The sequence below is a fragment of the Piliocolobus tephrosceles genome, chromosome 21 (genome assembly GCF_002776525.5).
Source record: "Piliocolobus tephrosceles isolate RC106 chromosome 21, ASM277652v3, whole genome shotgun sequence".
In the NCBI taxonomy this organism is placed as follows: domain Eukaryota; kingdom Metazoa; phylum Chordata; class Mammalia; order Primates; family Cercopithecidae; genus Piliocolobus; species Piliocolobus tephrosceles.
The window spans coordinates 8363000-8373976 of NC_045454.1; the positions used below are offsets into that span (position 1 = coordinate 8363000).

A 10977-nucleotide genomic window follows, 5' to 3' on the forward strand; every position below is an offset into this window, starting at 1 on the left:
AAAAAAAAAAAAAGAAATGGGGTTCCTTCTTGGGTGCTCCTCCAGTGCCCTGTGAGACCACCATGAAAACAGATATCACACTACGCTGGGCTGTCTCCCCCATCGGTGAGCTCTTTGAAGTCAGAGGCCGGGTCTGATTCCTCCCTTGTCCCTCGTGCCCCTCATGGAGGCTGGCTTCAGTAGGTCCCATCAATGTTTGCAAGTGGATGAGTGAGTACCCGGAAATGACTGAAGCCTCAAGCGAGGTCTGCACCTACCGTCTTCTCTTTGTCCTCCATGGCCCTCACAAAGTTGCAGGCCTCCCTCGTGCAAGACCGCACCGTCTCCGTCCGGCCTTCCAGGAATAAGCGAGTCATGGCCGACTCATAAGTCAGGCAGAATTGACCCCTGTCCTGGGGGACAAGGAGGAAAAGAGGAGTCTGTCAGCAGGGCTCAGGAAATCTTACAGGCTTGACCCATCTATGTCCAGACCTCCAGCCTCCTCCAGCCAGCCCAAGAATGGTTGGGAGAGAGAATTCAAGATGGCCGACCCACAATGGCTACGACCACAGGGAACTGTGGAGGGGCAGGTCTTGGGGGCTCAGGTGGACTGAGACCCTGAGGGGGCTGTGGTGGGGAACCCAGCTGACCCGGAAGTGGGCCAGTTGCAAGGCGATCTGGATGAAGCTGTCTGAAGAGAGGTGGCAGCGTCGGATGAAGCTCTTGCCAAATAGGGAGAATGGAAAGACATGGCAGTCGACATTTTCAGACAAGATCTTGGCTCCCCTCAGGGCTAGAGAAATGGAGGAGTGGATCTGCCAGAGGAGGAGGGAAGAGGAGTAGTTGGGGTTACAGATGGGGGTAGGGTGAAAGCCAGGAATGAGGCTGGAAGCGAAGGTGGACGTGGAGTTAGGGTTGCAGCAGAATACGGAAATGGGGACAAAGAACAGAAGAGAATTGAAGGATGAGACTAAAGATGGGGATAGGGGCTGGGCATGGTGGCGCATGCCTGTAATCCCAGCACTTTGGGAGGATGAGGCGGGTGGATCACCTGAGGTCAGGAGTTTAAGACCAGCCTGGCCAACATGGCGAAACCTCATGTCTATTAAAAATACAAAAAATTAGCCGGACGTGGTGGCGGGCACCTGTAATCCCAGCTCCTTGGGAGGCTGAGGCAAGAGAATCACTTGAACCCAGGAGGTGGAGCTTGCAGTGAGCCGAGATCGCACCATTGCACTCCAGCCTGGGTGACAGAGCCAGACTCCGTCTCAAAAAAAAAAAAAAGACAGGGATAGGCATGGCAGTGCAGACTGGAACAGGATTGGGGTTGGGCCACAGTTGAAGCTGGGGTTGGGAATGGAGGAGGGACTGAGAGTGGTTTGGGAATGGAACGGGGATGGGGTTGGATATGGAAAGTGAATTGGAGTTGGGCATGGGTTGTGGTTGGAGGTGGGGTCGTGACTGAGTACAGGATGGGGTTGGGGTTGGGTATGGGGTGCAGTTAGGATGAACACGGGAGTGAATTCAGGTGGGTGGTGGTGTTGGGATGGGATTGGGCATGGAGTAGGGGTTGGTGCTAGGGTTGGACGGTGGTGAGTTTTGAGTCTGAAGCGAGTAGAGATGGGGCTGGGGTTGAGGATGGGATTGGCAATGGGAGGAGGGTTGGAGTTGGGGCTGGGGATGAGGTTCGTGTTGGGGTTTGAGGTTGTAGATGCATTTGGCCTGATTTGGAAGTGGGGGAAGTGTGGGTTTCAGGTTGGCGGTAGAAATGGGGTTGATTTTCAGGTTGAGATTGAGGGTAGGGATGAGTTTGGAGTCAAGGCTAGGAATCTTGAGACTTGGAGGAGAGGCCTAGAAACCCAGCCTCACCTGGTCTGGAAGGTCCCATTGCAGCCGCTGGGGCTGGGGTAGTGTGGGGTCCGGGTGCCCCTTGCAGTGGCCGTCGGTTGAGTAGCCCAGCTGAAAGCATTCTGTAGCCAGAGTGAACTGTGGACAAACAGAGGCTGTCAGAGTCCCTTCCTCCCTGTGGACCGAGGCCATCTAACCGGGACCTCTTTTCATACGGCCCTTTTTGGGGTAGGGGGAAGTCTCTGAGAAACAGAAACCTCTGATGTTCACAGATGGGGTCTCAGGTTCATGTTCCTCAAGAACAGGACTAATACCAATACTCAGCCGGCGTTTACTGTCCCTGTACTTCTTTCCTTTTCTTTTTGACAGGGTCTTGCTCTGTCATCCGGGCTGGTGTGCAGTGGTGAAATTATAACTCACTGCAGCCTCAAACTCCTGGGCTCAAGCTATCCTCTGGAGTAGCTGGGACCACAGGCATGTACCACCATGCCTGGCTAGTTTTTTTTTTTTTTTTTTTTTTTATTTTTTTTTGTAGGGAGGGTCTCTTTTTGTTGCCCAGGCTGGTCTCAAACTCCTAGGCTTAAGTGATCCTTCTGCCTTGACCTCCCAAAGTGCTGGGATTACAGGCATGAGCCTCTAATCATCAATCAGCCCGGAGTCGTCGTCTTGCTCTGTAACTCCTCGCTGTGGGACTCTGGGAAAATCACTTCCTTCTTTGAGCCCCAGTTACCAATTCATCAAAGGAAGGTCCTTACCCCAGACCCTTTCTTTGCTGGTTGACACTGGGCCAGCCTCTGCCTCTCCCCGAGCCTCAGTTTTTCTTTCTTTTCTTTTTTTTTTTTGAGATGTAGTCTTGCTTTGTTGCCCAGGCTGGAGTGCAGTGGCACAATCTCAGCTCACTGCAGCCTCCACCTCCTGGGTTCATGCGATTCTCATGCCTCAGCATCCCGAGTAGCTGGGACTATAGGCACACATCACCATGCCTGGCTACCAGTAGTGACGGGGTTTCACTATGTTGGCCAGGCTGGTCTCGAACTCCTGACCTCATGATCTGTCTGCCTCGGCCTCCCAAATTGCTGGGATTACAGGCGTGAGCCACCGTGCCTGCCCAAGCCTCAGTTATTCTTCTGACCCTAAGGCCCTGGAGAGGATGGTCTTTGGAGATGGGGCGGGGGTCCCCAGAACAAGGGAGGGCTGGCCGCCCTACCTCCCACATGTGTCCTGAGATGGGGCAGTCGGCCCAGGAGTGCTCCACGCTGAGGCCCAGCTTCCCGTTAGAGAAGACGATTAGGGTGAAGGATTTGTCAAACCAGCTGTCGGGGAGAGTTCAGAGGGGTCACTGAGAGCGAGGGGCAGAGGAACCTCGGAGTGCTTTCTGTGGGACTTGAGGGGGTTTTCTAGATGGGGAGATGTGGGAATCCATTGGGGTGCTGGTGTGGGGATTTCTAGGACCACTGGGGGTCCTCAGTAGTGGCCCTAGAGGTATCCAAGATATGTCTGGGATTTAGAGTTTGGGCCTTTTGTTTGTTTGATGGAGTTTCACTCTTGTCGCCCCGGCTGGAGTGCAGTGGCGCGATCTCGGCTCACTGCAACCTCTACCTCCCAAGTAGCTGAGGGTTCAAGTGATTTTCCCACCTCAGCCTCCCAAATAGCTGGGATCACAAGCACGCACCACCATGCCCAGCTAATTTTTGCATTTTTAGTAGAGATGAGGTTTCACCATACTGGCCAGGCTGGTCTTGAACCCCTGACCTCAAGTGATCTGCCCCTCTCATCCTCCCAAAGTGCTGGGATTACAGACATGAGCCACCACGCCCAGTCTAGAGTTTGGAGATTTTTAGAGAACTCACTGAGGAAGGTTCAAGGCTTTTGGGGGTGCTGGGAGGTCAGCGGGACCCCCCTGGGGCCTAGGAATTCAGCGATGCCTGCCAGGCCCGAGAATCTCTAGGTCTGGAAGTCTGGGTCTGGGGCCATGGGTTTGGGGTGCCTGCATTAAGGCCTGAGGATTGAATGGTTCAAGTTCTGAGGCTGAGGTTGCCAAGTCTGGGGTCAGGGCTTAGGGGTCCTGGGTTTGGTGGTCCTCAGATCTGGGGTCTCTGGGTCTGAGGGTCCAGCTCAGGGGTTTGGAGTCTCGGATTTGGGGTCACTGGGACTAGGTTATAGGTCTTGGTCCCAGGTCTCCAGGTCCCAAAGCATTGGGTCTGGGGTCCTCAGCTCCAGGCAGCCGCTGGTCTACAGACTCTGCAGGTGTGGGCTCCAGGGTCTAGCTGTCTACTGTCGGGGGTCCTAGGTCTGATATTGGATTCTGGGGTGCCACGTCTGGGGGCCCCATCCCAAGACTGACTCACCGGTCATGGCCCCGGCCAGCCAGCAGGGCATGGGCATAGGCATCCAACGACGCTGCTGGGTCCTCCCTGGTGAGCCCCGCAGGCTCAGCATCCAGTGACACAAAGAAAGCGGCCCCTTCCACTGCCTCCAGGGCCTCTGCTGCCTGGGTCTTCAGGGACGTTCGCACCTGGGCCCACGTGCCCCTGGAGGGCCGGGGATGTGCCTGAGTCCATCCTGCCCAGCCGCCACCTGGTCCCACCCTGTCCTTCCACGGCCTCAGGACACTGGCAGCCTCTGAGAGCCCCTGACCCCTGACCCCCGACCCTTACCTGGGAGCAGCAGTCAGAGCAGCCAGATGTTCCTCGTGGGGGCAGGCCGGTGAGGGATCATCCAGGATTCGCTGAAACTGCTGCTCCAGGGCCCTCGGGGAAAGCAGGCTGTTTCGGGAGTGGGTCCCCACGCGGAAGAATCGGCCCCGGTGGAAGACAGCCACATGCTGGCTGTCATGGAGGTGGCGGATGTAGTCTGGGGTGGCGTTGGCACAAGCATGGGGACAGGCCAGACACATAAAAATAGTGACCATTTATTATATACTGCTTAGGTGTCATCAGTTGTTCAAAGCACCCTAGTAATCATCAGCACCCTAGGACTTCTGTGTTTTGGAGACAGGGTCTCACTGTCGCCCAGGCTGGAGTGCAGTGGTGAGATCTCAGCTCACTGCAGCCTCAACCTCCTGGACTCAGGCAATCCTCCCACTTCAGGCTCCTGAGTAGCTGGGACCACGGGCGCATACCACGATGCCTGGCTAATTTTTGAATTTTTCATATACACCAGATCTCACTACGTTGCCCTAGGCTGGTCTCGAACTCCTGGCCTAAGCAATCGTCCACCTCAGCCCCCCAAAGAACTGGGATTACAGGCATAAGTCACCGCGCCCAGCTCCTAGGTACAATTATCCCACTTTAGTGGAAGCTGAGGCTCAGAGAGGGTAATAACGTGAAGAAGGTCACACAGCAAGGATGCAATGGGTCCCAGCTCAGGCAGGCAGACTCCAGAAAACATGCTCTTAGCCACTAGATTGTTCTGCCTCCATCAGTGGGGACAGGAGAGGGTCTTACCTTTTTGGATCCCTGGAATCCGAGTGGTGTTGAAGATCTTCTCATACTGGGCAGAGCATAAGGGACGCATTCCCATTAGCAAAGTCTGCAGGAAACCATGGGCTGTGAGCTGCCTTCCAGGACTCATGTGGCCCAAAGGCCACAGGACCACACCTCCATCCCCAGCCCACTGGGGCCCTCTTACCGGGGGTATCTCCTGGCGGTTCAGGCGGTGGCGGTACAGGAGGAGGGCGTGGACGGCATTCCCAGCGCGAGCTGCCTGCAGAGGCGTGGGTGTGACATACAGGAAGTCCTGGGGACCAGGAGAGGGGACGGCAAAACACCCGGGTCAGGTTTGCCCTTGATGGAACCACCGACCCAAATACAGGTCCTGACCCCAAAAGAGGGCAGAACGATGAATCCCAGATGGTGCATCCAGATCCAGGTCACTGAGCATGAATGTCACATTCCACCCAGGTACCCCCACCCTAGACCCGGGTTCTCTGAACCTCACCCCCCCTCTTCTCACCATCATGTAATAGTTGCTGTTCACCATTAGCGGATTTCGGGAGCGCAGGTACACAAATTCCTCCCACCAGTCACTGACCTGGGAGTGGGGTGGGGAGACACACAGTGAGGGGCCAGGGCCTTGCTGCGGGAGGGACAGTAGGACAGGGAAGGCCCCAGATGTTCCTGTGTCAGGCAAGGAGGATACAGCCAAAGAAGCCAGCCATCGTAGTCAGTAAATAGCAATCGCCTAGAAATCCATCCACGGGGGATCAGTTAGCTAAACCCTGTTACACTCCGGCAGTGCAATATTACACAGCTGTTGGAAAGAACAAGGTAAGCTGGGCGCGGTGGCACCTGTTTGTAATCCCAGCACTTTGGGAGGCTGAAGCGGGTGGATACCTGAGGTCAGGAGTTCAAGACCACCCTGGCCAACATGATGAAACCCCATCTCTACTAAAAATACAAAAATCAGCCAGGTGTGGTGGCACACGCCTGTAATCCCAGCTACTCGGGAGCCTGAGGCAGGAGAATCGCTTGAATCCTGGAGGCATTGGTTGCAGTGAGCCGAGATCATACCATTGCACTCCAGCCTGGGCAACAAGAGTGCAACCCTGTCCCAAAAAAAAAAAAAAAAAAAAGAAAAGAAAAGAAAAGAAAAACAGAACATAAATGTAAAATTTTTAAAACAATAAATATGTGAAATAATATATATGTGTGTAAATACATGAAAATTTTGGCCTTGCCAATACCATAATAAAATCAAACAATGAAAAACACAAAAGAAAGCACGGTCACAGTTTAGCTGGTCTTGTAAGGTTTGTTTGTGTTGTTGTTGTACATAAAATAATGGTGTGTATATCACTGGCAGTTGGCTTGGAGGTACAATAAAATATACAGGCCGGGAGCGGTGGTTCATGCCTGTTATCCCAGCATTTTGGGAGGCTGAGGTGGGAGGATAGCTTGAGCCTAGGAGTTTGAGACCAGCCTGGGCAACATGGCAAGACCCCATGTCTACGAAAAAGTTTAAAAATTAGCAGGGCTGGGGTGCACATGCCTTCCCGAGTCCCAGTTACTAGGGAAGCTGAGGTGGGAGGATGGCTCGAACCTGGGAGGTCAAGGCTGCAGTGAGCCATGATCACGCCACTGTACTCCAGTTTGGGTGACAGAGTTACACCCCTATCAAGAAAGAAAAAGGAAAGAAAGAAAAGAAAGAGAAAGAAAGAGAGAGAGGGAGAGAAGGAGGGAGGGAGAGAGGGAGGGAAGGAAGGAAGGAAGGAAGAGAGAGAGAGAGAAAGGAGGGAAGGAGGGAGGAAGGAGAGAGAGAGAAAGATAGAGAAAGAAAAAGAAAGAAAGAGGCCAGGCGCGGTGGCTCACGCCTGTAATCCCAGAGGGAAGAAGGAGAGAGAGAGAAAGAAAGAGAAAGAAAGAAAGAGGCCAGGCGCAGTGGCTCACACCTGTAATCCCAGCACTTTGGGAAGCCGAGGCAGGCGGATCACGAGGTCAGGAGACCGAGACCATCCTGGGTAACACGGTAAAACCCTGACTCTACTAAAAATAAAAAAAAAAAAAAAAAAAAAAAATTAACCAATTAAAGCGCGCTGGGGGGGGGAGGCAGGAGAATCGCATGAACCTGGCAGGTGGAGCTTGCAGTGAGCCGAGATCACGACAGTGCACTCCAGCCTGGGTGACAGAGCGAGACTCCGTCTCAAAAAAAAAAAAAAAAGGAAGGAAGGGAAGGAAGGAGACAGAAAAAAAGAAAGGAAGGAAGAAGAGAGAGAAGGAAGGAAGGAAGCAAATAAGGAAAGAAGATAGGAAAGGCGGGCGGGAGGGAAGGAAGGGAAGAAAAAAATGTGCGCGCGCGCGCGCGTGTGTGTGTAGAATCTTGTCCAAAAGTGTGAAGAAAAACAAAAATTTAACCAGAAAAGCAAGGCCTGCCGTTCCCTTCTACTTCTCGACATTTCGTCCCCTTCACTGGGTTTGACCAACTGAACCTCCCATATCGGTGCCCCTTGGGGCTCTGTCGCAGACCCTCTTCCCTTCCCCTCTTGCTCTAAGCACAAGTTTTCTCATCCGAGCCCAGTGTCTCAATGACCTACAATGGTAGATCTCACGGTAGCTTCCTCTGCAGCCTCCCACCCTCCAGTCTTTCCCCCACACCAGAGCTGACCCAGCCCCTTCCTTACTCCAAACCCTCCCATGGCTCCCTAGTACCCCCAGGAAAGAGTCCAGGATCCTCAGCCTGGATTTCAGGCCTCTCCCACCACTCCTCACCATTCAACTCCTTTGTTTTTTTGTTTTGTTTTGTTTTGTTTTTGTTTTGTTTGTTTTTGAGACAGAGTCTCGCTCTGTGGCCCAGGTTGGAGTGCAGTGGCACAATCTCAGTTCAGTGCAACCTCCCCTGGGTTCAAGCAATCCTCCCGCCTCAGCCTCCCGAGTAGCTGGGATCATAGACGTATGTGCCACCACGCCCGGCTAATTTTTGTATTTTTAGTAGAGACGGGGTTTCACCATGTTGGCCAGGCTGGTCTCAAATTCTTGACCTCATGTGATCTGCCTGCCTCAGCCTCCCAAAGTGCGGGCATTACAGGCGTGAGACAGTGCGCCAGGCCTAGGTCCTGGAATTCTGGTTCAATCTTTGGAAGATCAAGGGTGGAGCTCAGAATATTGGAGCATCTATACCCTTAACCTCAACATTAAACATAGAGAGCATATATATGTTATGAGCATATATATATAAATAAATATATATACTTATATGTATATTTAAATGTTGAGGTTAGGCTACAGATGTATGTGAGCGGGGCTCAGTGTATTGGCCCTTGGGGGCCGGGGCCCAGGATGCAGGCCCGGGACCAGGCTCCAATCGCGGCAGGGGGCGTGTGGGTTGTGGGCGTGTCGTGGGGCGGGGCGTGTAGAACTCGCAGGTTTAGCAGGGAGAGCTCACAAACTTAGCCTTTCAGATGGGGCCTTGGTGGCAGTGGCGGGACTCACATAATTGGACGCCCACCAGGACTTGAGCCTCAGGTACCACTGCAGCAGCGACGCCTGCAGCCTCAGGAATTCCTGCGCCAGGACCGCGGTCCAGTCGAAGTCCTGGTCAGAGAGGACGGGCCGGACCGACTCCAGGTACTAAAGGGGAGAAGACGGCAGGTCATGCCCGCGGCCCGCCCCGGCCACCCCGGCCCATCTGCGCGCTCCCAGGCCCACCTTGCGCACGGTGTCCTGCACAGAGGGCACGGGCTGGCGCGGCAGGGAGCGCTGGTAACTGAACAGCATCGGGTGGCGGCCGGAGAAGATGCGGACCAGGGCCTGGGGAGGAGGAGTTACCGGGTCATTAACCCCTCACCGGGACCAGAGAGTTGAGGGGAGCAGGGGTCGACAGTGGGACAGAAACCCAAAGAGAAGGACACAGAGACTTAAGAGCATCAGAGACCCCGAGAGAGAAAAGGACAGAGACCCAGAGAGAGAGGGGGACAGAGACCCAGAGAGGAGGGGATAGAGATCCAGAGAGAGGGGGACAGAGAAGTGGGTCCCAGGAGAGCTGGAGTAGGGGTATGCCCCTCCCATACCAGCCAGGTCTTGGTGGGGGAGGACATGGCTCCGTGGGGCTCAAGAAGCCAGCCATGGTAGGACAGAAGCAGCCTCAGGGCCACGTGCAGTGTGAAGATCAGGGCTCCCCACAAACAGGAGGCAAACAGCGCAGCTGCCAGGATCCCCCGGAGCCCGTGGTGCTGTCCGCCCCTGCAGGGAGAGAAACAGAGGCTGGGCCTAGGTCTCCTGGCCTCAGAATCTCCCTCCCTTCCAGCGCCTGCCAGCCCCTGCACTGATCTTTTGGCTGTCAGACAGAGAAACCCATTTTTGTCATTTTAGTAGGTGTGAGCTCTGTCACCCCCTCCAGCCCCCTCCCACTGTGGCAGCACCAAGCTTCCAAAGTCACTTTCCATGGAAATTGGTAGGTGCTTAATAAATGACAGCCATTATTTCTATTGAGGGGACACTTTTTCCTCCCAGCTACCACTACTCTAAGGCAATAGTTCTGAAACCGTGGCTCCTGGGAGCACCGCCTGGGAGCTTGCTGGAAATACATATTCCCGGCCCCTTTGAGACCTAACAAGCCAGAATCTCTCGGGCTGGGGTCCAGCAATCAGCGTTTTTTTGTTGTTGTTGTTTGTTTTGTTTTGATTTTGAGATGGAGTCTTACTCTGTCGCCCAGGCTGGAGTGCGGTGGCACGATCTTGGCTCACTGCAACCTCTGTCTCCTGGGTTCAAGCAATTCTCCTACCTCAGCCTCCCAAGTAGCTGAGATTACAGGCGCCTGCCACCATGCCCAGCTAATTTTTTGCATTTTTAGTAGAGACAGGGTTTCACCACATTGGCCAGGCTGGTCTTGAACTCCTGACCTTAGGTGATCCGTCCACCTTGGCGTCCCAAAGTGCTGGGATTACAGATGTCAGCCACTGCGCCTGGCTGTAATCAGCGTTTTAACAACCCATCCAGGTGATACCAATGCCAGCTTAAATTTAGGAAAAGCTGGTCTAAAGCTACATTAAATCAGCACATTTGTTTGCAAAGTTTGCAAAAGTCACCTGGAAGACTTGGGTCAAATGACTTTCCCTTTATAGACTGGGTAAATCTAGCGTTCTGGGAATTGTTTTAGGGCGGGGGGTGGTTAGAGACGGGAGTCTCACTATGTTGCCCAGGCTGGTCTCAAACTCCTGAGCTCATGCCTCCTGCCTCAGCCTTCCGAAGTGCTGGGATTACAAGTGTGAGCCGCTGTGCCCGGCATCCCTCTTGGAAATGTCTACATCTGGCCCTGGGTCTGTCCTTTGAAGCCATCTGCAAAAAATGTGGACCTTCTTCCCCAGGAGGACTCATCAAAGAACTAGACCTGACATTCCACCTGCACCCGGTTTTCAAACCCTTCCTGAAGATGACAATAACACAATAAAAATAATGCAACCACTCCCAAGAGGAACTCCTGGCACTCTACTATGTGACAGGCAAGATTTTTTTTTTTTTTTTTTAATTGAGACAGAGTCTCACTCTGTCGCCCAGGCTGGAGTGCAGTGGCATGATCTCACCTCACTGCAACCTCTGCCTCCCGGGTTCAAGCAATTCTCCTGCCTCAGCCTCCCGAGTAGCTGGGACTACAGGAGCCCGCCACCACACTTGGCTCATTTTTGTATTTTTAGTAGAGACGGGGTTTCACCATGTT

The 10977-nt window shown here is 53.7% G+C and overlaps 1 protein-coding gene across 2 annotated transcripts in view; it reads right to left on the reverse strand.

The window, feature by feature from the left end:
* Positions 1 to 10977, reverse strand: part of CPT1C (carnitine palmitoyltransferase 1C) — a 21385-nt gene that overhangs the window by 2832 nt on the left and 7576 nt on the right. The window contains exons 5-16 of one of the 2 annotated variants that reach the window (XM_026448366.1): positions 9332 to 9503; positions 8970 to 9071; positions 8754 to 8891; positions 5782 to 5859; positions 5458 to 5565; positions 5274 to 5358; positions 4485 to 4680; positions 4176 to 4358; positions 3035 to 3140; positions 1849 to 1965; positions 630 to 794; positions 258 to 392 (exon numbers count right to left, since the gene is read on the reverse strand). In XM_026448366.1, coding sequence (XP_026304151.1) covers positions 258 to 392; positions 630 to 794; positions 1849 to 1965; positions 3035 to 3140; positions 4176 to 4358; positions 4485 to 4680; positions 5274 to 5358; positions 5458 to 5565; positions 5782 to 5859; positions 8754 to 8891; positions 8970 to 9071; positions 9332 to 9503 — 1585 coding nt within the window. Of the gene's footprint in view, positions 1 to 257; positions 393 to 629; positions 795 to 1848; positions 1966 to 3034; positions 3141 to 4175; positions 4359 to 4484; positions 4681 to 5273; positions 5566 to 5781; positions 5860 to 8753; positions 8892 to 8969; positions 9072 to 9331; positions 9504 to 10977 lie in introns of both variants that reach the window. The other variant, XM_026448367.1, reaches the window with a different exon arrangement.